General features: G+C 34.1%; 2 protein-coding genes across 18 annotated transcripts; one reads left to right on the forward strand and one right to left on the reverse strand.

Moving 5' to 3' along the window:
- The first annotated feature begins 859 nt into the window (after positions 1–859).
- RABA5A (RAB GTPase homolog A5A) lies at positions 860–6,730 on the forward strand. 16 transcript variants are annotated; one of them, XM_068634050.2, is made up of 6 exons: positions 950–1,184; positions 2,588–2,741; positions 2,930–3,012; positions 5,035–5,133; positions 5,261–5,697; positions 6,259–6,730. In XM_068634050.2, exons 5-6 carry the CDS (start codon positions 5,358–5,360, stop codon positions 6,603–6,605), a joined length of 687 nt encoding a protein of 228 aa, XP_068490151.1. In that variant the 5' UTR covers positions 950–1,184; positions 2,588–2,741; positions 2,930–3,012; positions 5,035–5,133; positions 5,261–5,357; the 3' UTR covers positions 6,606–6,730. The 16 variants fall into 16 exon arrangements, with proteins under 16 accessions (XP_068490150.1, XP_090161523.1, XP_068490164.1 ...); XM_068634051.2 differs by lacking the exon at positions 950–1,184 and adding an exon at positions 1,817–2,413; XM_068634049.2 differs by lacking the exon at positions 2,588–2,741 and having other exon boundaries at positions 860–958.
- Positions 6,731–6,990: 260 nt separating this feature from the next.
- Positions 6,991–23,639, reverse strand: LOC137827754 (type II inositol polyphosphate 5-phosphatase 15). Of its 2 annotated transcripts, none has more exons than XR_016523550.1 (12): positions 22,654–23,639; positions 20,906–21,158; positions 19,548–20,334; positions 17,289–17,413; positions 16,866–16,950; positions 15,895–16,060; positions 15,752–15,824; positions 15,404–15,656; positions 14,799–14,922; positions 9,562–9,922; positions 7,508–7,880; positions 6,991–7,353 (listed from the first exon to the last, which is right to left on the reverse strand). XR_016523550.1 is itself a non-coding variant. In XM_068634045.2 (12 exons), exons 1-11 carry the CDS (start codon positions 23,375–23,377, stop codon positions 7,521–7,523), a joined length of 3,279 nt encoding a protein of 1,092 aa, XP_068490146.1. In that variant the 5' UTR covers positions 23,378–23,639; the 3' UTR covers positions 6,991–7,353; positions 7,508–7,520. The 2 variants fall into 2 exon arrangements, 1 of the variants encoding a protein (XP_068490146.1); XM_068634045.2 differs by having other exon boundaries at positions 15,752–15,792.
- Between the last annotated feature and the right edge of the window lie 1,070 nt (positions 23,640–24,709).

Below are 24,709 nucleotides of genomic sequence, written 5' to 3' on the forward strand. Positions count from 1 at the left end.
ACATTCTTCTGGATTCACTTCTTTCATAATGAAAGAGGAGTGTTGATTTGTTGAGATATAAGAACAAAATGTCCTAAACTCATCTATGCACTCATACTTTGTAACATGTTCTCATAAATTATTCTACAGACACTATTGAAATAAGTTTAAAATAATTTATAGTTATAAATTATAATATTTACATCTATACATAATATCTTTTTTTAAATTTAATTAATAATGTGGATTATTTTTTGTAACCGTTTTTTGTGCATATTCTTTTATAATTTTTGCTCTTACAAAAACAAATAACTCTTTTATTTCTATGACAAGCAGTTATAAGATTTCATACTTTCATTCTGTAATCATATCATTATAACAATTAATAAAAATGATTCCATTTTGTAATGATTCTTTTATGTTTTGTAACAGTTTTTATTTTGCTAATTATTATGATAATTCGTTTTTTAATTATATTAATTGTTGTTTATAATCATAAAAACATACTGTATAAATATATGTGTTTCTACTAGTTAATTAATATATGATGAAAATACCATGTTTTTTTATAATTGATTAGATGTACATAATTTTCGTACAATTTTTCTTCTGCTATGAATAATATTATGATAACTATTTCTTTTATTGATTATTATGATGGCTATTAGGAATGCATTTCCCGGTGGTATATAATAATAGAGTATTATGAAGGGTATAAAATATACTTAAAAACATATTAAACTTATTTACGTAAAATTTAAGTTAATTTTTAAAAATCATATACGGTTAATTTGGTCTAAAATAAAAAGAAAAAAAATGATTTCTAAAAATATAGGTGTAAGTTACTTAAAAAAGAAGTACAAAAGAAAAAGAAAAAGAAAAAAGGAATTGATGCAGAGTTTAGTTTCACCGAAATAACCCGCAGACGCAAAAGTTGAAAACACATACACGCGCATCCATGAGCCCCAACATTACAACGGTAGATCCCTTCTCTCCTTCTTCCCTTCTCTCCTTCTTCCTTCTTCCTTCTCACATCTCTCTTATTCTTCATCTCTCTCTCTCCCAATTCCTCAATCACGCTTTTCGCATTTGCGTAACAATAATTTCCTTCTTCTCCTTCGCAATTTTCCCTTCTCTTTCCGTTTTCCCCTCTTTTTCCTTCTGACGTGTTTCACACCGCGGATTTTGATTCATTAACATATATGGTGAAATTTCAGTTTACATTGCAAACTTCTCTGAACTGGATTCAGCTATTATAATTGTTGTTTGTTTTAAACTCTGTGCCTAACTTGTTGTGAACAACACATTTGTAATGTGTTAGTTCGATTTTCGTGCCCTTGGTTTGCGCGTTTGTTATCTGTGTGTGTTTGGGTTAATGGAGTGTAGCCATATCATGGTATCGTCTTCTTTTCCAATTAGCACGATCACAGGGTTTGGAATTGGTGCGCATGCCACCTTTGCTTGCTTGGTTTTGTTTTAAATTTGAAATAAGAATGTTGATTGCGAATGGTTCAAGTGAACCCGTAGTGAGTGATAAAGAAGTAGATACGATTAGCTGGAGTTTTAGCGTGAGTTAGATTCAAGAGGAGTTGTTGGGACCACTTATTAATTGAAAGGTCAGTTAGTATGTCTCTGGAATATGTGTGGATGCGATTTGGAGACAGATTTTAGAGAGATAGTGCTGATTGAAAGAGTTAATGTGTTTGTATGATGAGTTGTAAGAGTTGTTCTTTGTCTTCTTCATTTACGAACCTGTTAGGTGATTGCATTTAGTGTACGTATTGTCTATGGACATGGAAATAATGAAGATCAGCCGGTAATTTAAATTTTTGAGATCAGTAGTTGTTTGGAAAAGGTTGTCGTTTCTGTTTTTGAGAGGAAACTGGATCCTCTCCTTCCACTCTGTTCTGCCAAGTCCTTGCATTCACTGGTTAGTGTAACAGTAATTAGAGAAGAGAGAAAATGTGGTTTGAGGATTGAGATTTTTCGGGAGAGAGAAACCTGCTAGAGATGCAGCACTGGATCTGGTCCATTTTAAGAGCTGTATGCAAAGGAAATTTTTGTGAAATTAGAGGACACTATTGTTATATGCTTATAGCCATAAAAAAACAATTATTTTACTGATTCTTGAGGTTTTTGCCTCGATATATAGACATTGAATTTGGTCCAATAGAATTGGAGTTTTACCTTGGTAATCTATACTGATATTTAATGTAATATTTATTATACTGATTATTGAGGTAAACTCCATTCTAATTGGAGAACAACACCAACAACACATATGGAACTACATGGAAGTTTTGTCCTACGTTGGTGTACATGGCTTGATTAAAATACTTTGAAGAAATTGTCCCAGTCCTTAGATCTGGAATGGGCAGGATCTTTTTTTCATTTTGTGGTCTTTCTTTGGTGTTTGGTTCACTCTTTTTCTAAGGTAGCTATACTATTTTACTATTGATGACTTTGTTTTTCTTTTCTATGTACATTGTGGCTCTATTTTGTGATGGTTTAGCTTGTTCTGTAATCTTTTACTCTCTGTTCTAATAATGTCATTTGTCCTTCCACCTAAAAAACAATGATAATAATTTGGCTATATTTGTTGTGAAAGGTCGTTACATCCTTTATGCTCCATAAAGCTACCAGTCTTTAGATGCTGACATTATTGTTTGAGAAGTGACAATATTTGAGGATATGAATTGGTTATTTTCCCCGGTATAACTACAGCTACCATCCCCTGTCCCTCTAGATGATATTCTGCATAGGTAGAAAACTCAACACCATAAAAATGATTTTAATCGATCATGAAAATTCATCTTGTTTTTTATTATAATCATGGATCTGCCTGATATTTCTTATTTTAACGTTTACGTGTTTTACAATTTATATCATTTAAGGAAATCACCTTATCTCTTTGATAAGAATTATCTAATCGATTTTTACTTAATAGCAGGGTTTGAGATTGTAAAGACTTAGTGGAAGGGTAAGCTGAAGTTGAAGGAGTTGAGGGGAAAACAAGGAGAGAAGGAGGTTGAGGTATTTATATATTTCTTGACTTTTTCTTCTGCAGAATTTTCTTTCTGGATATCTAAGCAAATAACAATCCCAAATGATATAGAACCCATAATTTCGATTTTTACCTTTGAATTTTTTTGAGCTTGTTATCACATGGGGTGTCCTTTGCCAACAATTATTTTCTGGCATTAAATAAGTTTCCCTCAAAAAATTATGGGTTGAATTATTCGGGGATCTTTTTCTTTTACTTCCCTTTCATCAAACTTGCTATTTTACCAATCTAAGTTCCAACCATAATTGGGCTCCGTGTAGTGCCTGTTTGCAAGCCAAAATTACTACTAACCTCAATTTGACCTTCTTTACTGGTGTTCCTGCATGAATCAATTGAAAATATATATCACCCCGTACCTTGATTTTTGTTATGCTTGGAAGACAAGATTTAGGAATCTGTGAATTTGTTTTTAACCATGCTATGAATCAAAGATAATATGCATAATATGAAACCTTTTATCAGGGTTTAATCAAGCTGAGAAGCTAAACAGTAACGCAATGTTGCTAAGGTAGTTCAATGACTTCAATTGGAAGTTTTCTGAATCTTTTGATGAATACTTTTTTTTCTAAAGAGTTAATACTGTCGGTCTTCCTTTTCATGTTTCTCTAGTTTTCCTTCCCGTATGCTAACCCCTACTCGGTAAGGCAAGCTAGAAACCCATGGATGCTATGCGAAGTCATACTATTAATTTTTTTGGCCTTATCTATGTGGCAAGTAATAAAATATATTGCCGAAAGGAAACACGTTCTTTTCCTCGTTCGCGAACATGGTTCTTTTAGATTGTTAGTCTAAAGTTTGTGTATAAAATTGAATTTTTTAAGAGATGTTAAATGGAGAAGCCATTTTATTTTACAATTATAAAAACTAATTAATTTTTAAGAGATGTTCCTGTCAGATTTTAGGATATTTCTGTGTAAAAAACTGCTCCCTTTCTTGCCCTCTTCTTTTTTCTCCGGATAATTGGTTGTGATTATTTTGAAAGACCACTCTATTTTTATGATCCAGTCAATTAGATTTAGTTAATAAAGGACCTCTCATAATAAGGAAAGGTTATAAAGGACCAGATTCCTGACATTTCTTTGTATCCTATTTTGTTGGCAAAGTATGCACATGTTTGGGAGAACCTACAATCATCAAGAATAAAAAGTTCTCATGAATTTCCTGAAATTTTTTCACAATATTTTTTTCCTTCAAGCTAATCAACATGGTTAAAAAAATAATTATTATAAAGTTTCTTACTAGGAAATTGATGTGCTATTCAAACACAAGAAACCATAATACTAACAGATGACATGATTAATCCAACAAACTGATCTAAGCATAATGCTACCTCTGCATGATAGTTAGCAATTGGTTCTTCAACACTTAGCCTTTTGATAAACTTTACCAAAAGTATGCCTTTAGCATCCAAGTTTTATTGATCAGAGATTGTAACATCTTCTAAGAAAAGATGAAAATAGATTTATCTAGTCACTATTTTTTTTAAAAAAAATACCTGAGTAACTTTTTTTTTTGGGGTAAAATAATTTGAAACAGAGGCTCTCTTATTAGTTAATGAATAAAATTTGAAGTTTTTTATGCTTCTTTCCGAAAAGTTTGTCAAGAAATTGAAAGGGTACAAAATTATCTGGTTCTGTTGACTTGTGTTGATGTGCTACAGTTGAATTGTTAAGTGATATACTACTTAGCACTCAGCGATGAGTTTTGATATTTTAAACCTGCTAATGACTTGCCTGCTTGTTGGTTGTATTGCCTAATCTCTAGTTTAATGGACAATTGTTTTCATTTATGGAAACAAATTTCAAGAATCTTTGGGCAAGTTTTTCATTTCGATTTGATTCTCACTTTGGGATTTTGTTTCTCAAGAAACAGTTGTGGAAAAAGAACTTGAAATATTTACCTCTGGGAGTACTCCCTAACTTTCGAAAGAAGTCTTAAAATTAATATAACACTTCATTGACAGTAGTGCGTATTGCAAATGATGCTTTCAGGTACTCAAGAAAGTTTTGGTAGTTTAAATTGGAGGGGCCTTGATGCCAATGGTGGATACAGTTGTATTTGCTAGAAACTGTAAACAGTCACTTCATAAGGTAAGTCTATTATATATTCAACATTCTTGTGGAACTGCAATATATGTCACAGATATTCCCTTCCTGTCTTTCCGTAATTGTTTGTTAGAAGTTGCTCTTTTGTTTCTGATCCTTGTTCTCATCTTAGGTGAAGGTGACATTCTAGTAGTGGAATGGACCAGATTCCATGATGATTATATATTGTTGATTTGTTTCTACACACTGGCAATCCTTAGGTCTGACAGATGGCTTTACCTAATGAAGAAGAGAAGACTGAGGACTACCTTTTCAAGATTGTTTTAATTGGTGATTCAGCTGTTGGGAAATCAAATTTACTTGCACGATTTGCCAGGGATGAGTTTTATCCTAATTCGAAATCAACTATAGGAGTAGAGTTTCAAACTCAAAAGATGGATATTAATGGAAAGGAAGTTAAAGCACAGATATGGGACACTGCTGGGCAGGAGAGGTTCAGAGCTGTTACATCTGCATATTATAGGGGTGCAGTTGGAGCTCTTCTTGTGTATGACATCAGCCGGCGCCAAACATTTGATAGCATAGGCCGATGGCTTAATGAACTCCATAGTAAGAACTGCAATTGTTTGATCCCTTTCTCCATGAAGTTTTTCTCATGCTTATTTTCTGTGAGGTTTCAAATTTAGGAAATTGTTAACTTGTCCTTTAATTTGGCACTGATACAGTATATGAAAACGTTATGTGATTAAGTGTCTTTGGGATAGATTATTTTTACTGACTTCACCTTGTCTTGGGATAAAAATGTTGCTTACACTTTCAGTTGTATGTTTTGGGACAATAGCTATAAATCTGCACCTTGTAATAAACATGGTTTAATATTAATTAGTGAAGTCATTTTGCTTTAGGTATATTTGGAAAAAACTTCTCCAAAAGTACTGAAAAAAAATGAAAATGAAAATAAGTTCCTTAACATAAATAAAAATTAACTTGTACATAATTGGAAAGAAAAAGCTAAGTGAAATAAGTGTTTACGGATAAGTTTAGTTGTGAATATATTGATAGGCCACTTGGTTTTTATTGTTTTCTTGCTTCAGAAACATTGCATTCACATATTTTGATTGTGCATGTGATAAACAAGGATTAAATGGAGTGATTATTATTATTTAACAGCTCACTCTGACATGAACGTTGTTACAATACTTGTCGGGAACAAGTCAGATCTTAAAGATGCAAGGGAAGTGGCTACAGCTGAAGGCAAGTCCTTGGCTGAGGCACAGGGTTTGTTCTTCATGGAGACATCAGCTCTGGATTCATCAAATGTAGCAGCTGCTTTTGAAACCGTTGTAAAGGAGATCTACAACATCTTAAGTCGGAAGGTTATGATGTCTCAAGAGCTCAACAAACAGGATGTTGCCCGAATTGAAAATGGAAAGACTGTTGTTCTACAAGGGGAAGCTGAACAAGAAGCAGAAGCAGCAGCAGCAACAGATGTCGAGCCAGCAAAAGGTTGTTGTTGATCATAGGTTTTGATATCGGCTCCAAAACCGAGTTTTTATTATAATTATTCAACCAATCCTGAAAATGTAACTCAGATATTCAAGATTTATCTTTAAATGTTTACCGGGAGATTTTGGAGTAGAAATTCTCAGAATTACATAAATGAGAAAAAATAAACAGATAACAAGTAGCATTAAAATGTTCGAAATTTTACGCATAAAAACCTCGTTAAATTATTAGATAGTTATTATCTCTACTATTTCAGTGTATAACTTCGGAAGTATTTGTTTTAAATGTATTTTTGCGGGCTATTTCGACTATTTGTAGCTCAATTATTTGACGGCTCAGATTTGAACTTGTATATTGCAAAATATAAAAAAACTAAGGAAAAAAAAGAGACCGAGGTAAAATACAACAGGAAGTCAATTAACAAAATGGATTTACATTACACAAAATTCCAGGAAAATAATGAGATGATAGAAGTAAAAAGTATTAGAATATCTGTGGGTGGGAGAAATCATCATCCAAACGACACACTCAATATAGCAGCTTCAGCTGCAGTAACAACAGGTCACTGGATTTTTTTCCCTTCCAATTGCAGCTTTTGCCGGTTGATATGACACATAATCATTTACACAATAAATTGGAATCGTTTCCAAATAAATCAAATAATGGATCTAGTAAAAGCTGTCCTGCTACTTTTGCTTGCATTTGCTTTCTGTACAGTTCAATCAGCTGGATGAATACAAGTTGGACCACAAAAGCTCCCTACGATAAAAAAAAGAGTTATGAAGCATAATTGAGATGCTTATTATAGCACATGCATGGACAAAAACTTATTGTCCGTAACAACACCATCTATCCATTTTTTTTTGTTCTTCCGCCGAAAAACTAAAAAAATAAAATAGTCAGAAATACTCACATTAACTGCTGCTTTAAGGGCCATGCAATTTCTGTAGCTGGTCAACCACATCATAGGAACTGCTGAATGGTTGGAAATCAGATCGGCGCAATACAGTTCCTTGGATATTCCCGGAGCCGTCTGGTTGAGAGTCAATCATAGGTTTTTTCTTGGATGAATAACAGTGGTGAACACGGACTCGGTGTTTTCTTGGCTGGATAGTGTAATTGCCACACACCTTAACAACCAAAATAGCTTCCTTGTCTCTGGAGTCTTCACACCAAGAATTTTGTACAACACCATCAACAAACTCCTCCAGAGTCTGAAATTCCTCATGATGCACTGATACTTCAACAATTTGATCTGGTTTTATTATACCAGTTGCAGGACTCACCTGAATCATGAAATGCTTAAGTAATTTATCCACATAAAGAATTTGGTCCCAGGAGTAAAATTTTTTTTCCTAGGGGAGATTTTGGTTCTTTCTAAAGAATTTAAATAGCAGACCACATCACAGGATGCAGTTGCAATGCAACAGCTCAGCTGTGGTGACCCCTATAAACCACAATGATTGCAAAGTAAATTAGGGTATGTTTGGACTAGTTTCTCCATAAGCATTTCTAGAAGAAAAAGATAAGAAACAATTGAAATTAACTTCCCCAAAAGCTTGTAGGAATAGTCACGTGAAACTTCTCTAAATTCTTAGTTAACTTATCCATAAACTAATTTTAACTTATGAAAAAGTTATTTTCCTTTTTTCCAAGAAGTGCTTATGGATAAATTCATCCAAACACAGGCTTAGTTCACAATAGTTGCACTGTGAGTACATAAATTAGAGACAATGTATATGGCACCATTAGTGGAGGGAACGGGATTTGCAAATTAAAGGCCTCGAATGGACGCAAGCAATCTTCCCATGTTTAGTTTGAAAGGTTATTGGGGCTATAGTATCTTTGGTTGGACAAGCAAATTCAAGGTGATCATACGTTTTATATAAAACATTCTTGGAAGGCGTACTTATAGTGCTTTGAGTCTATGTAGATGTATATGCTTATTGCAAGTAATGATGTGCTCTGAAAAAAATTCTGAAGGCCAGTCGAGGAAAGAGTAATTCTATTAAAAAAGGAATGGTTGGAAATCATAAATCGATTAATGAGATGAAAAAATTATAGTATACAAGTGAATATAAATCACACCTTATAAGCTGATTTAATGAAGTTGAGTTAGGTTTAAAACCTATTTTCTAAGATGGTATTAGAATCTAACATAGCAACGTTTGTTGGATCTTTCATGCCATCTATCATTGAACCATCCACATGTATTTAGTCTCACTCAATAATAAGTTTGATGTGAGGGAGTGTGCAGGAGATTTCACACCAATTAGAGATATAATCTCATCATAATATATAAGTGGTTGTAAAAGCTTACCTTACAAGTTGGTTGTGAGGTTGAATTAGGTTTACTAAGAATGAGAATGGAAATATATATACATATGCTAACCATACAGGCTTTATTGCTGAGAGGAGATCATAGGATATTGCATGCTTTTTAAGTGGACATTTGATGACTTGTAGGAGTAAAAGGAAAAAACTAGTTGCAAAAGCAAGTGTAGAGATAGAATTTAGGCTCAAGGGGTGTATGAGACTATTTTGTGATAATTGGTCTCATTAAATTGCACGGTCTAGTACCAGTTCAACATGAAAGGACAGCGCATATACAGAAAAAAAATATAGATATAATGCACATCCCTTTCCAACTCTAGTTGGCTAATGTATCAACATTACCACTACCTAAAAGCAGTTTCAAGATCTTACTTGCAAGCTAGGAATGATTGATATTCATTCACCCGCTTTCTTGAGGGAGAATGTTGTATAGTATAATTATTATAATTAATTCCTATTTAACTTTTATAGAAGCAATAAAGTATATAAAAGAGAAATTTCATCCATTCTTTCATCATCAAACTAGAAGTAAAATTATTTTCTAGTTTCCTCCTTTCAAATCTCTCTAGTTTCAAGTTCCTTCTATAACCATAAATATTGCACACAAAAAATATTTTAAATAAAGAATATCACCTCAAGCCACCTTGGGAAGCCAAATGAACCCCTCAACTGATGGTCAGTACCCTTCTGATCCTCTGTAACAGTAGACTGACCTTCACAAATTATTTCAAACAAAGCATTGCCTTCTCCACATTTATTTGTAATACGCAAAATTAATGTGTCCTGGTTTTGAAGAATTATGTTGTTTGTACTAATGATAGTTTCAGGAATCTTGCACAATTCTTTAAGAAGAAATTTAATTTTCTCATTTGATTCAAGAATCTCTCCAAACTCCTGTCTCCGGATTGATTCGTCCACTCGAGCAATATCAGTAGAAAATATGCAGCGGACAGGCTTGTGGTCACTATCGGTGACATCCATGCAAGCTTCATACCTATTGAAGGTGAGATGGCATTGATTAAAAAGAAAATCTGGAAGCAAAAAAAAGTATTTCCATTGAAGCTTTTTAAAAATATTTTAGACAGTGATACTATACAATAAGAAAAGGTTATAATTTGGTCTTATATTTCAATTGGCTCCCAAATGCAAAAATATATTTCAATTTTAGTCTCTATGTTACAATTTTGATGAAGGTGGAAATCAGAGACAGGACCCGAATCCATGTGTTTACTATGCTTAGGTTATATTATGTACAGAGTACTAAGAATCAATAAATATCCTAATTACCTGCCATAATAAAAACTACTAAGAAAAACAAAGAAAATGTAAATCTGAAAAATACTAAATTTTATTGTTTTTCTGATTTCTCAGAGTGAGAGATACAATTTATATAATACAATCATGAAGCTTATAAAGCAAACTTTCCGATGTGGGACTAAACTCATCAGAAATAACCACTTTGCTGATGTGCTGTATATCAGTTTTACAAAAACAGATATTTTATTCTATTACATAAGTACAAGATGTGGTTAGTATATTTACATTCTATACATATCTTATTGCACTTCCCCTTAAATTGGAGCATATAGGTCCTATACACCCAAGTTTGGTACATATATTACTTATTTGGAGGCCACTCCATAGACTAAGTAAAAAATCTTTCAATTGGTCATTTGATGTGTATAGACTAAGTACCTCAATTTTAGGACAAGGTTAGCCCAGACAATAGACATTATTTATGTATCTTCCAAAATAACCATTTTCAATGTGATCCCAATCATTCGTTATTGTTATAACACCATTGGATTATCATGTAGTTAGGCGAAGATTGGTACAGTAAAATCTTGTTAAGGTTCCTAGACTATCTAACTTCACTAGACCATCCAGTAGATGTGTCTTCTAGTATCTGTGGTGATAGTCTTAGTACAACGTCTAGTCTATTAGCATCTACTAAGACTAGTAACAATTCAGATCAGTAACAAGAATGTCCTGTCCATATGTTTAGGTGCATTTCACAAAAGCTAGTTATGGTATATATGTACTATAAATAGAACATGTAACAACATTTAAACTAATTGAGAGTTGTGAGTTCAACTATAAAGCTGAAAAAACAGTGAGTGTTGAGCAAAAGTTCACTGAGAGAAACTTCAAGTTGTAATTTGTGTACATAATGAATTTTGTAGTGGATGGAAATTGAAGTTCATTAACACTTCAATTGAACCACACTATTTTTTTGAGTAATTTTTCCTTATTTTTCTTTCGATTACTTTCTACCAACTCATGTGCAACTTTATAGTAAGGGGAAGACATTGATAACAAAAGCGGTAGAAGAAGGTCGAAGTCAAGGTCGTGCTATGGATTTTCAAACATAAAAATGGAAGTCCAAGAGCTGATGAACAAAGATTAGGCGAGATTGGTGGCTAGAGGCTTTAATCGGAGAGAAGGAGTTGATTTAATGATGTTTTCTCTCCTGTAGTAAAGCACAAATCCATTCAAATGTCGTCAGTCATGGTAGTTGAGCTTAATCTTGAGCTAGAACATAAAAATGTTATGACTGCATTTTTATATGAAGAGTTAAAAAAGACCATCTATATGAAGCAACCAGGAGGATACGAAGAAGGAGAAGAGAGGATTATGTTTGTAAATTAAACAAATCCTTGTATTTTTTTAGACAATCCCCTTATCAATTGAAGTTGGAACAAATGGTTTGACATGTTCATTGAGTATTGGCTTTTCTTAAGTGAACTTTTAAGTCTAACTCAATTATATAAATTTGGCTCATAAAGCGAGGTTTGCACCCACTTATATATTATGAAATGTCCTTATCTCTAGTCGATGTGAAATATCCAACACACCGTCTCGCACCGAGACCTGCCAACTCGTGGGTGGAAACTATATATCCATGGGTGATTTGATAGCGGGTGTTCTGATAGGCTCAACACATTCTCGCTAGGATAGATTCCAAATGGTTCTCATACCATATTAAGAAGTGAACTTTAAGTCTAAATTAACCTTACAAAACCGGCTCACAAGGTAATGTTTGCACCCACTTATACACTATAAAATGTCCTTATCTTTAATCGATATGGGATCTTCAACACTCTGAACTTGTGCGTGGGACTATATATAGTGGATGACCTGATAAGCCCAAAAAACTCTCGCTAGCATAGACTCGAAAGGACTCTATTAAGTAGATTTTTAAGTCTAACTCAATCTTATAAAATGGGCTCATAAGGTGAGGTTTGCATCCATTTATGTACTATGAAATGTTTATTTGATGTGGGATACCAACACACCTCCCTCCCTCACACCGAGACCTGTCAACCTTGTTGGTGGGGTTTTATATCTGTGGGTGGTTTGATAACAATCCGATGGAGGGTGACCTAATAAGCCCAACAAATTCTCACTAGAATAGACACTAAATGACTCTTATACCATATTAAGAAGTGGACTTTCAATCTAACTCAACCTTACAAAATCGGCTCATAAGATGAGGTTTGCACCCTCTTATATACTATTAAATGTTTTTATCTATGGTCGATGTAGGATCTCCAAATTAAGAAATGGACATTAAGTCTAACTCAACCTTACAAAACTGGCTCATAAGATGATGTTTGCACCCACTTATATACTATGAAATGTTATTTTTAGTCGATGTGGGATCTCCAACAGCTTAACATAGTAAGCATGATATTTGCATCTACTTCAAGTTTCTAATAAGAGATCATTTCATAGTATTATTGTTGTATGTCAATGACATTTTGATAGCTAAATATAGTAAGCCTAAGGTTGAGAAGGTTAAAGCTAAGCTGAATAGAAAATTCAATATGAAGGAGCTTAGAGCAGTTAGAAAGATTTTAGGGATTAAGATCATTAGATGACATGAATTGAAGAGTCTATATGAGGTCTCATAAAACCTACCTTAGAAAAATTCTGGATAAGTTTGGGATGACAAACTTGAAATTTGGGTCTAGACATATGCTTCTCACTACAAGTTGAGTGATGAACAATCTCCCATGACGAGGCAGGAACAAAGTTATATAGATGGTATTTCATATGCAAACATTGGTACTGTGATATATGCAATGGTTTGCACTCGCCTCGACATAGTCTAGTGAGTGTTGCTAGAAACTTCATATCTAATCTTGGATGAGCTCATTGAAAAGCTCTGAAGTGGATGCTTTGATATTTAAAAGGGTCGCTTGGAAAAGTCATAATTTATGGTGGAGCTAGATGACATGTTAAAGAAACTCCTATAAAAGGTTATACTGACTCGGACTATGCTAGGTGGTTAGAGACCAAAAAATCTCTCACGAGTCATGTGTTTACTACGTATGGTACTGCAATCAGCCATAAGGTCAATCTGCAAAAGGTAGTGGTTTTATGAACCACTGAAGTAAAGTACATTGCCAAGAAAAAACTGGTGAAGGAAGCCTTGTGGCTGCAAGGCCAGAGAGTTGAGAGTGCAAGACAAGATTGCCACCGTCTTCCACGAAAACAACAATGTTATATAGTTATCGAAGAACCAATTCTACTATGACATAACAAACCACACTAACATCAAATTGCATTTCATAGGAAAGGGGATTACTCAGAGATCTATAAGGGTTATGAAGGTCACAATGGGTCATAATTTCTCTTATATGATTACGAAGGTTCTACGAGGCAACAAGTTTTTTCCTTGCTTGGATTTGATCTAGTTGATTGGTGATTAAGCTTGTAATGGGCTTAGTGGCAAGAGAGTCTTGCTCAAAAGATTTGTGTTGAACTAAGGTGGAGACTAGTAAAGATTGGTTCAATAAAATCTTGTTAAGGTTCCTAGACAATTTAACTCTAATGAACCATCTAGTAGAAGAGATAGTCTTCTAGTATCTGGTATCTGTGGTGGATAGTGTCAGTTGAGCGTCTAGTCTCTTAGCATCCATTGAGACCCTAGATCATCCGACTAAGTGACGATTAAGCTCAATAACAAGAAGCATTGTTCACGTATCATCTCTGTATATTTAGACGTGTTTCACAGACATTAGTTATGCTAGTTATGTACTAAAAATAAGATCATGTAACGATAGTTAGACTAAGAGTTGAGTTCAACTATAAAACTGATAATGGTGAGAATTGAGCAAGAGAAACTTTGAATTGTAATCTTAGTGCATAGTGAATTCTATCGTGAACATAGATTGAAGTTCGTTAACACTTCAATTGAACATTATTTTTGCATTCAATTCTGTCTTGTTCTTCCTTTGTTTACCTTCTACCAATTTGTTTGCAGCCTTTCTCTATTATTGTTTTGGCATTTGTGTATGGTCTTACAGTAGGTTTTTCCATTTATATCCACAATAGAGTTATCTTGATGTACACGGGCCAACTAGACAATGATTGTTATGTGTAAGGACAAAAATATAATATTTACATTCCCCACGTGATGATACTTATAATTGCTCCTTACAATTTAGAGTATTATAAAACAAATAATTCTAGAACAAAACCACACAACTTATGACCAACTTGAAAATAATTATAAACATAGGGGTAAATTACAACCTATTTGGGATATGGATTACAGATCAAATTATAAAAGAATATAGCATAAATATGCTTTAGTCACAAGAAAAATATGATGAAATACAACCAAAATATAGGTTTGTAGTTATTTAAGTCAATAATGATGCCAACTCACTCTAACAAAATTACTTTTGGATATCTAGCATTTTCCTTTCTCAAATCTATAATTCAATATTGACTCACACCATGTCTCATAATAAAGAAGTCCCCTTTTTTATACAGGGATCAGAGACTGCATAGTCCTTCTGGCCGGGTATTTTAATCTATATACCCAAATGGAAAAAAAAAACATAAGCTAGAGCACTCACTGTAATACAGAAGTGACAACAGGGCACTCTAAACTGCATTCAGCCACCAAAGATGTGCAGCTATCACGATACAAAATTCTGTCACACCAGGCAGGGATGCGTTTCTTTTCACCAGAATCATACCCTTCAATAAAATAGGTCATATAGTCTGAAGTCATACCCTCAAAAAATTTGTAAGCATCACTGATGACAGTTATAATAAATATAAGCAGCAAAAACAAAAACTGTAGTTTGAAATTATTCATTTTTCAGTATCTAATTCTTAAAGAGTTACTGATTGTGTCGAGTATTAGCATTAGGTTGCTGAGAATCCTGATGTACTCTATATTTCATTCACCCTTATCCTAATAATATATATACGAAGGAAGATTGTCATTTAGTTTACCCAATCAACCGTATCATTTTCTCCTGCCTACCTTACTCCCATTACACTAATATTATAGTGAACATGCCTCTTACACCCATTGCATTTTGCAGAAATGATTAGAGAGATGTAACAGCCCAACCCACGTCTCTTACACTTAACTTCCATCTCATTTTTTAACACTAAAGTTTACTTCCAAGTTCATTGGACCATTGTGTGTGTTTTTGGGCAGGGGACCAACCTGCTAAGCCAGCTTGGTGCCGTTCAAACTTGTATGTAGGAGGAAATGTTATAATTGCTTCTCGCATTCCTTGGAAGACATTCCCAGCTTCCATTTCAGCTCGAAGTTGATCTCTTTCTCTAAGCCAGTCAAAGCATCTTTGAGAAACAAAATCTCTTGCTTCATCATATGAAATGTCATCAAGTCTATAATTAAAATCTCCAAGAAATACAACCATGTCTGCCTCAGATAACTCGGGCATCCCTTCTGTGGACTGGAAACCAATCTCAAGAATCAATACCTCATCCAACTATATGAGTGCATCATAAAGCATTACTTAGATGAATAAAGTGGACAGCGTGTACATACATTTGCACCACGAAACATCGTAACAGAAGATGACGTGCCAGCTGCAACAGAAAGGACCAATGGCAAGCCAGATCTATAAACAGGCCAAAATAAATACATGGACAAGGCAAGTGCGAAAATCAGGAATAGGCACAGAAAAGTACCAGCTGTAGTATTTAAGACATTTGTTGGTCGACTGAAGGTCATTGTTCGATATACATGATCAAAATCTGCATTACGACGACCAACTGCATCTAAATGTGCTGCGAAGTGACAATTAACAAAGCACATTATCCGATCATACACTCTAATCCTCAAACCAACAGCTCCCTGAAGAAACAAAAATCTCCTGTGTCAATGATCAGAACAACAAAAACTGAAACAAAAAGAAGATACTTTTGAAAAAACTACTGTTTGCTGGAAAAAATATATCTTTCCACACCACACATCACACAATGTGATAGTCTTGTGAATTGCATAGCCATGGCAAGGCATTGTTGGGGGTCGCAACCCTGATAAAACCATTTAAGACTTGCAGATCTATTTGCTTTATATGTGTGTACGTGTGTTGAATTAAATGACTAAATTCAAGCCAAAGACTTCAACTACACTTTACTGGTTATTGCTTAAGTGGACACAATTAGCAATAAAGTTTTAATGGATATATGATATGTTACTTGCAGACCATACAAGCAAATTATGTCATTGGCTTGCATTACAGAACTTGTAGAACCGAAACTTGGCCTCTGTCTGCTTTTACTTGGAATTGCAACATACCATAAAATCTAGTAGGCAATCTAGTGATATAGGAAATAGTCAGACATGTATCAATGTTAATCTGTTGAATGAAACAAAAGCTGAAATTATGAGATCCATGATCCTGACCAACAGCCGCATCTTAATACACCCTTTATTAGCAAAAAAATAATTGCAACATACCATAAAATCCAGTAATCAATCTAGTTATATAGGCAACAACCTGCCATTTAAGTATCAATGTTAGTCTGTTCAATGAAACAAAAGCTGACAATTATGAGATCCATGATCATGACAAACAGCCGCATCTTAATACACCCATTATTAGCAAAAAAATAATATGCAAAGAAAAACAGCAGAGTAGATGGCACAGGCCCACCTTATTGCCAATAGCACGTCCGAAACCACATGGAACTGCTGCCACATCAACATCCCCAACATGAAATCTAATGTTGGTTTTAACCCTGAAGAAGAAAATTTCAGTACCATAGGTGAAGAAAGCAGCAAGGAAGAATTTAGATAGATAACAATGGCATCTCATGAATTCAAATTGAAGAAAATAATTGATATTTTGGTTCACAATACAATTCGGAACCCAACCTTAAGTGATACATATCCATAACAAGTAGGAAGGAAAATCCACAATAATCAGACATAACAAGTAATTTAACAGACCATTACAAATTCAAATTGCTAAAATTGAACGCATATCCTATTGACTAACAAAACAAACAACAGTCATTATTTCTGGCATATTCAAGCTTCAACAACTCACATGTATTCTTACTCAAAAGATACTCACCACACAGCAATGACCAAGCCAGCAAGTTGTCTGGATCCAATACGTTCAAATGTCGAACCTTCATCTAATGTTTTGTCTATCATGTCCAGCCACCACTGCCCAACAGAACTCCCCTCCAATCCTACCTATATGTTTGTGAGAGATTGAGGGCAGAGGAGAGTTATGAAGAAGAAAAATTAGGCAAAACCATTAATTATACAATATATTTAAGTGTTTAAATACATGACGATTGTCACAACAGAATGCTGACAATGACACTTGAATAATCCACACATCCAGAAAATATCCATTGATCAACATAATTTTTAATGATTTTCAGTACCCATATGCTAATAGGAACAAAGACTCAGCACTGAGACATTCTTAGTCATTTTGATGTGGAGCTCTATTACAATAGATCAATCCAAGAAATCCCCCAGCTACTTTATATTCACTTATGCAATATCAAGGATTCAAGATCAACTGGATGAACTATAGAATGAAGTAGCACAGAAAGACAATTGGATGAATGGATACAGGATTATTAATTGGGAAGAATCATTTGCAGCAATGAATGATGTTCATGGCCAAGGAGATTTTGGCTGCAGTGATATCATTGCATAGTTTCACGAAATTTTAAGCAGAAGATAAATGGCCCACAAGCACTTCATTCTTATTTTAAAGAATTCAAGGAGACTGAGAAAAAAGGAATGTGTAATTTTATTAAACTGTAAAAATGAATTGATAACACAAAGAGAGCTATTGAGCTCAGTTATTTATACAGAAGAACAGATTGGGCTTTAAGCTATATCTAAGCTCCACTAACTCCAACTGTCATAACAGAATGACAGTTGGCTAACACTCTGACCAAGTGTTGACTCAGCAATCTACATAAACAAGTATAGACTATTAATTTCCCCCTAGAATAAGAATTATAAAAAATATTCTTAATTTCTAAAGCACCTGATCATAATTTCCAAATTACTACTATAGTATAATACCATGCCCTGGGAGTTGCTTTCTGCCTCCCTTCTAAACCACTGCATGTTACAGAAACTTTTTTTCTACACCCGATTCCCTCCCTCCCATTGTTCTGTTTCTCTAGGCTAGCTGTTGGCCAGTTTTTATAATGAACACGTTGATATTGTACTTGAGTTGTCTCAAAGGACATGTTGGACTCATTGATGTCCTCAAACTTGAAATTATGAAGATTGTGTGACAAAGGTAAGCCCATTGACATAAATTTTTTAAAGAAAAGGTAATGAAACAAAAGTCAGTCTTTCTCAAACTGCAATTATGGCAGTAGCTACAACTCTTTTTCACACCAGATTCCCTCCCTCCCATTGCTCTATTTCTCTTGGCCAGTTTTTATAATGAACATGTTGATCTTGTACTTGAGATGTCTCAAAGGACATGTTGGACTTATTGGTGTGCTCAAACTTGAAAATATGAAGATTGTAAACGAAGGTAAGCCAATTGATATAAAATGTTTAAAGGTCAGTCTTTCTCAAACTGCAATTATGGAAGAAAGTACAACTAATTTTTTTCACACCCAATGCCCTCCCTCCCACAGCTCTGTTTCTTTTGGCCAGTTTTTATAATGAATATGTTTTTAATCTTGTACTTGAGTTGTCTCAAAGGACATGTTGGACCCATTGATGTGCTCAAACTTGAAAATATGAAGATTGTATGATGGAGGTAAGCCAATTGGCATAAAATGTTTAAAGAAAAGGTAATGAAATAAAGTTAAGTCTTTCTCAAACTGCAATTATGGCAGTAGCTACAATTTTATAAACTATAAAGCTTTAACGATTTTTTTTACAGAACAGTGGTATTACAGTCATTAAATTATTCTTTCATTTCATTTGTTCTTCATTCTGCAGTACCAATTAAAGGCATGACACAAATCACTATTGCATTCCTAACCATACAAAAAACTAAAAAAGGAAATATCAACGTATTTCAAACTTGCAACTCATTAAATTACAGTCATTTCACTTGCTCAAATAGTTTCCAAAGCAATCCATTGCATTACATTCCATTCATGTCAATTAGCCAAAGCAGTAACAGCATACATAAATGTAAGTTATCGGCTTTAAATGCCAACCTAATAACAAGTGTTTTAGCAAATTCAAATGTATTTAAGTCAAGCCTAAAGAAAAAGAAAAAACAACTAAACATAAATCACACAGCAACTACTTTGCTTACACTACTATTTTTCAAATAATAATATTTTATAGTACTGATTTTCTAGTAATGTTACAGAAAATGATGACTTACAGTTTCTTTAGCAGCAGACATTGCAAGAAATCCAGCACCCATTTCAACCTCTTGCAACCCAACAACAACAAGACTAACATCTGAGGCCACTGAACCTAGCCATGAACTAAGGGAATCTTGAGATGCTTTTCCTTGCCCAACATTCCAAGTGCCACTCAATATTTTTATATTTTCTATTTTAGTATATAAAAATTCTTTGCCACCTAATTCTGAACGCAATATGCTATCAACAGGCCCAGGGGAGGTGATGTTCCATCCCCGTACCCCACCGTGGTTAGCCAATGCAAATATATAACCAGCACCAACTGCCATATTTACAATTGGACTGCCATGAGCCACCCATCCCCCAATCAGATTACCCTTGAGGTCCAATACCTGGATAGTTCCAGACACATAACCTACCCAAATTTGCATGCCAAAAGTACAAAAACACTGAACGGCAGAAGAATGGTAAAGAAAATCTTGTATGCGATTACCATTTCCATCCCATTGCACCAGTAAGCCACTAGTACACCCTGTCCAAATCATTCCATCTATTGTTATCACTAGTGCTTCAGTTCTCCGATTATCATCCCCAAAGCCTCCCTTTGCTGCAACTCGACGAACGGCATCAGCTGCCCCCATTATGGCATTACGTGAACGCTGAAAGAACCCAATGGAACTTTGCGTTTTGTCTTTCCTTGAAACAAGCTCCACTGAAAAATCTTGAATTGAGGACAAATCCAACCGATTTTCAATTTGTCCATCTGAATTGAAAACTTTCATTAGCTCCCTAGTGCGAGCATCCCTATAAATTAACAAGCACTAGCTTACATTAAATTGAAAGATATTAATACGTAGTGATAGAGAAGCACAGCTAATGCAAAGTGAAAAGAGTAAGGATTATGTGACAATGAAGTGCATGTTTGGTAACATCACGGATCCCATTTCCTCTATGATTCACATTAACTTTCATGTAAAAGCAACTAAAAGTTGCTTCGAATGATGCATGTTATGTTAGCGTGCCACAAAACCAAACATGTGGGAAGTCTTAGTCTAGTTATGATTTCTTTATACATCCGATCACATAGAGTACCATCAAGAGACAACATGTCGGAACAAAACAGGATATACAGGATTCAGGATGAGTTACCATAAACATGCAAATATATAACCTGACTAGTTCTTACATATTGCTTATTTTATAAGGATTTATATCATAGAACCAATGTCTTATTATTACCAAAGTAAGTTGTGACCAAGAGATAGAAAAAATCCTAAAATAATCAAATACACTTGAATGCTTAAACATAAAAGAATTTACCCATACTAATGTTCAATACAAACAAGCACCACGAGAGTTCAGGAGAAAATCTCACCACAAAGCAAATGAAAAATAACCGGCACTCCACACCTTTGCTCTCGAATTATCAGATACTAAGTACTTTACATCTGAAGTCAGCATGTTACTGAAGCCATTTGTAGATAGTTGGCTCCTTAAGTCAATATAGGACCTCTCCACAAATATAACAGCGCTGTGCCTTTCCTCCTTCGTCAGATGAATAGATTTTTCAACAGCCTCCCAAGGCCATATTTTTATAGCTCCTCCTTCTGAACCCGACCACAGATCCCCTGGAATAACAAAATGAAGAAGAAAAAAGAGAGAATAATGAATAACATTCACAACAAGCACGTGAATCAACCAACAAACATCAGGTTCCACGGAGAATTTGGAATCTTGGATTAGTATTATAGTACATTTTTGAGTAAACAATTTAATTAAGCACTTATTCAGAAAGAGCTTATCACGTGAGAGCTTATACCATTAGTACTCGAAGAACTTCAATGCAAAATTACTGAAATAGAATAAAAAACTAAAAAAACTAGTTTTGTAAACTTCACCAAATACCTTTTATTTTCAAGTGCTTACACCATAAAACACGTCCAAAGAAGTTTGGCAAAAGTTCTTCCAAATGCTCAAACAAAACAGCTTATAATCAAAATCTTAGTTGTTGTTTGACTCTAACTATTTTGGACTTAACTTTCACTTAAAAGAAACTTTTAAAAAGGTAGTTTTTCTCAATAAAGAAAACTTCATGAACTTTTAAATAAATAAATAAAAATAAGTAAATAACTAGTTTTAGAAGCTTTAGACTTCTACTTTTCCCTTTACTCCTTTATTTTAAATCTGAAGATCCAAAAATACACTACACAGGAAATTTTAAGATTAAAAATCACTCCCTCTATTTCCTTTTATCTGTCCATTTAAGAGAATAACAGACAGATTAAGGGATGAAATTAATATCTTAATTTATGTTAAAATTGTTTTTCACTTCATAACATGACCTCTGTTATTATTTCTTTTTCATTGATGAGAAGTTTGTAAAGTATTTAAAAATTAAGTGAAAATAAGGACAAATTGAAAAATATAGTAGGTAACATTATCTTCTTTCAGAGGTAAACAACTAAATAAAGTGAAGGAGTTACTAAACAACTTTAACTTTAAAGCGCACATTCCATAGACTAACACTACAAAAGTCTTCTACGCATTTACATTGCCGCTCAATCATAATTTACTGTACTTGATAAATTTGATTAATATTACAATAGTTTAAAATTCATGTAAAGAAGATTTCTAATTGCATCGCAGGCTAACTGAAAATACATGTCTATCAAACTCTTAACATTAAATTTGAACTATTATTTTTAGTTTCGATTCTTTAAAATTATTTTTAAGACTTATGTTTTTAATTCTTCAAATTTGGCCTAGGATTATTTTTGTCCCCAAATTTTAAATTGCTTTTTTTAGTCTTATAATTTGATCAAAGAAATCTCCATCATGAATATCATTAGAGATTGCACTTCGCAATACAAACAAAATACCAGCAGTTCTTATCATAAAATACCTCTAATATACGATTATTTCCATTTCAAATTATTCATTTCCCTATACTTGAGGAAATAGATATATGTTTAAATATATTTTTTTAATTATATTTTAAAGCATTAGCTTGTAAAAGCAACAACAAAAAACATATAGGGTACCGGAGATCAGCTAAATATTATCCTAATCCAACCAAATAGATTGATTGAACAGTATAATTAACAGTGAAGAACGAAGGATTACCATAAGAGGTGAAGGTGAGGGAAAGAACAGGGCCACGGTGAGCCTGCCAAGACAAATTTTCCTTAAACCGATTGCTCCAATCGCAGCAGTTATTGTTATCCTCCAAATTCTCATCATCCATCTTCCAACACCTAATCTTCCCATCCCTGTGTCCACTCCACACCAACCTGTTCCCCTCATCCGCAACCAAACACAGCGTCGGCGAACTCCACACCGATTCCCGAAACGGCGCACTCTCCTCGTCTCCGCTCCTCGCAACTTCGCCTTCTTCTCCAACGCCGCACCACGACGCGTACAGATCTTTGAAGTTCCAGAACCTCACGCCGCACTCGGAAGCCGCCCACAGCTGCGACTCAGTGGAAACAATGCTCCTCAGGAAACGCCCAATCTGCGTCTCCCGCAGCGGGTGCGGCCGTAGTTCGAGGCTCGGCGGCCGCGCCGGATGCACCGCCCCGCGCGCAGGGAGGCGGAAGATGCTGGCACCGCCTCCCTTGGCGACGAACTCCGGCAGCGGTGAAGCGCGTGAGCCGGAGGAGTGACGGTGTTCGGCGGAGAGCTTGCGGTCAAGAAACTGGAGCATGTAGTCGAGGCGGCGGTTGGTGGATTGGATGGAGTTGGAAGGCGAAACGTCGTCGTCGGAAGAGGAGGAGTGCAAATATCGTGATGAAGTTTCGTGGTCGAAGGAATCGCCGTCGCTTTGGCGGAGCGTTGATGATGAATCCATTGAATTGGAATCAGTTGCGCGTGGTGGACGATGTGAACAGTGTGAGAAATTCTACCATATGTGAATTTGTGAGAGAATTTGGTGTGCGATGTTAATTGCGATTTGTGTTTGACTTGGAAGCTGGATTGGATGAGAGAGAAATTTAAGAAGGAAGTTGGATTTCAGGGACGGACCAAACAAATTCCAGCTGAGACACATCACGTCTGTTCCAACGATCCACCCTATTCTTTCTTTCCATTTTTTACTGCTAATTATTAAATCCAAATTCCCATATTTCATATTTTATTTTTAATCGATTCGTTCCAATGATTTCAACAAATATAATATTATATGCGCTACTCTTTCTTTATATTGCTGTCTTAAACATGCACGTTACCAAATTCGCATATTTGGTTTTTTTTATTTAATTATGTTTCTCGTGTATACAAAATATGAAAATATTAAACTATTTCTGCCTTTTTTTAATATTAAAAAATATATGGGTGTATCCTAGGACATGATAAAATGTCTTAGAACTATTATTTGTTGCCTGGATTGTTCTATTTATTATCATTTTTTATCGGTTTAATATAATATATTGAAAAACAATAAATAAGATAAAAAAAACTATACATTAAATTACTAACTTATTATTTTATCATTTAGGTTGTATTTAGTTTAGTTCTTTCACTTGCAAAAAGTTATTTTGTTTTTTATGTTACGAAAGTGAGTTAAATCACAGGTCCACCAGTGCAAAATCATCTAAGCAACTGACTAAGAATCAGTAAAATATCAGATAAAATAAATTTAATTTGGAATTTTAAAAAATAACTTAAAATAGTTGTCATTTGCTTTTTTTTCTTCTCCGTGTAAAACTTGTTGTACATTGATATGTATTATTAAAACTTCAATTTAACTATAATAATGCTTTTTAAGGATCGATTTTTAATAAGTATAAATAAAAAAAAATTGAAATAATTTGAGAATGAAGATTGTATTATTTTAAGTTAGAAAACTGTATATCTTATAAAACTAAAAACTATTTTTTTTTTATCCGAAAAAATTCTAAAATTGTCTATCTTTTAATTTCTCTAAAACTCTAATATGGTTGTCTATAATTTCTCTAAAACTCTAATATTATTCATAATATTAGAAAATATATTAAATTTATCCAATTAAAACTTTTACAAAGTAAGTTCTTTTTTTTAAGTCTTGAGTTCTTTATTAAATGATATGGATACCAGAGTTATAAAATGATACTAATATTAATTGTGTATTTTATAATTATTAGTTATTTCTCTTTATAGATGTGAATAACCTTTATTCTATCTTTGTCTTATTATTCTAGTATTT

This window comes from Phaseolus vulgaris, chromosome 7 (genome assembly GCF_051622355.1).
Source record: "Phaseolus vulgaris cultivar YP4 chromosome 7, ASM5162235v1, whole genome shotgun sequence".
In the NCBI taxonomy this organism is placed as follows: domain Eukaryota; kingdom Viridiplantae; phylum Streptophyta; class Magnoliopsida; order Fabales; family Fabaceae; genus Phaseolus; species Phaseolus vulgaris.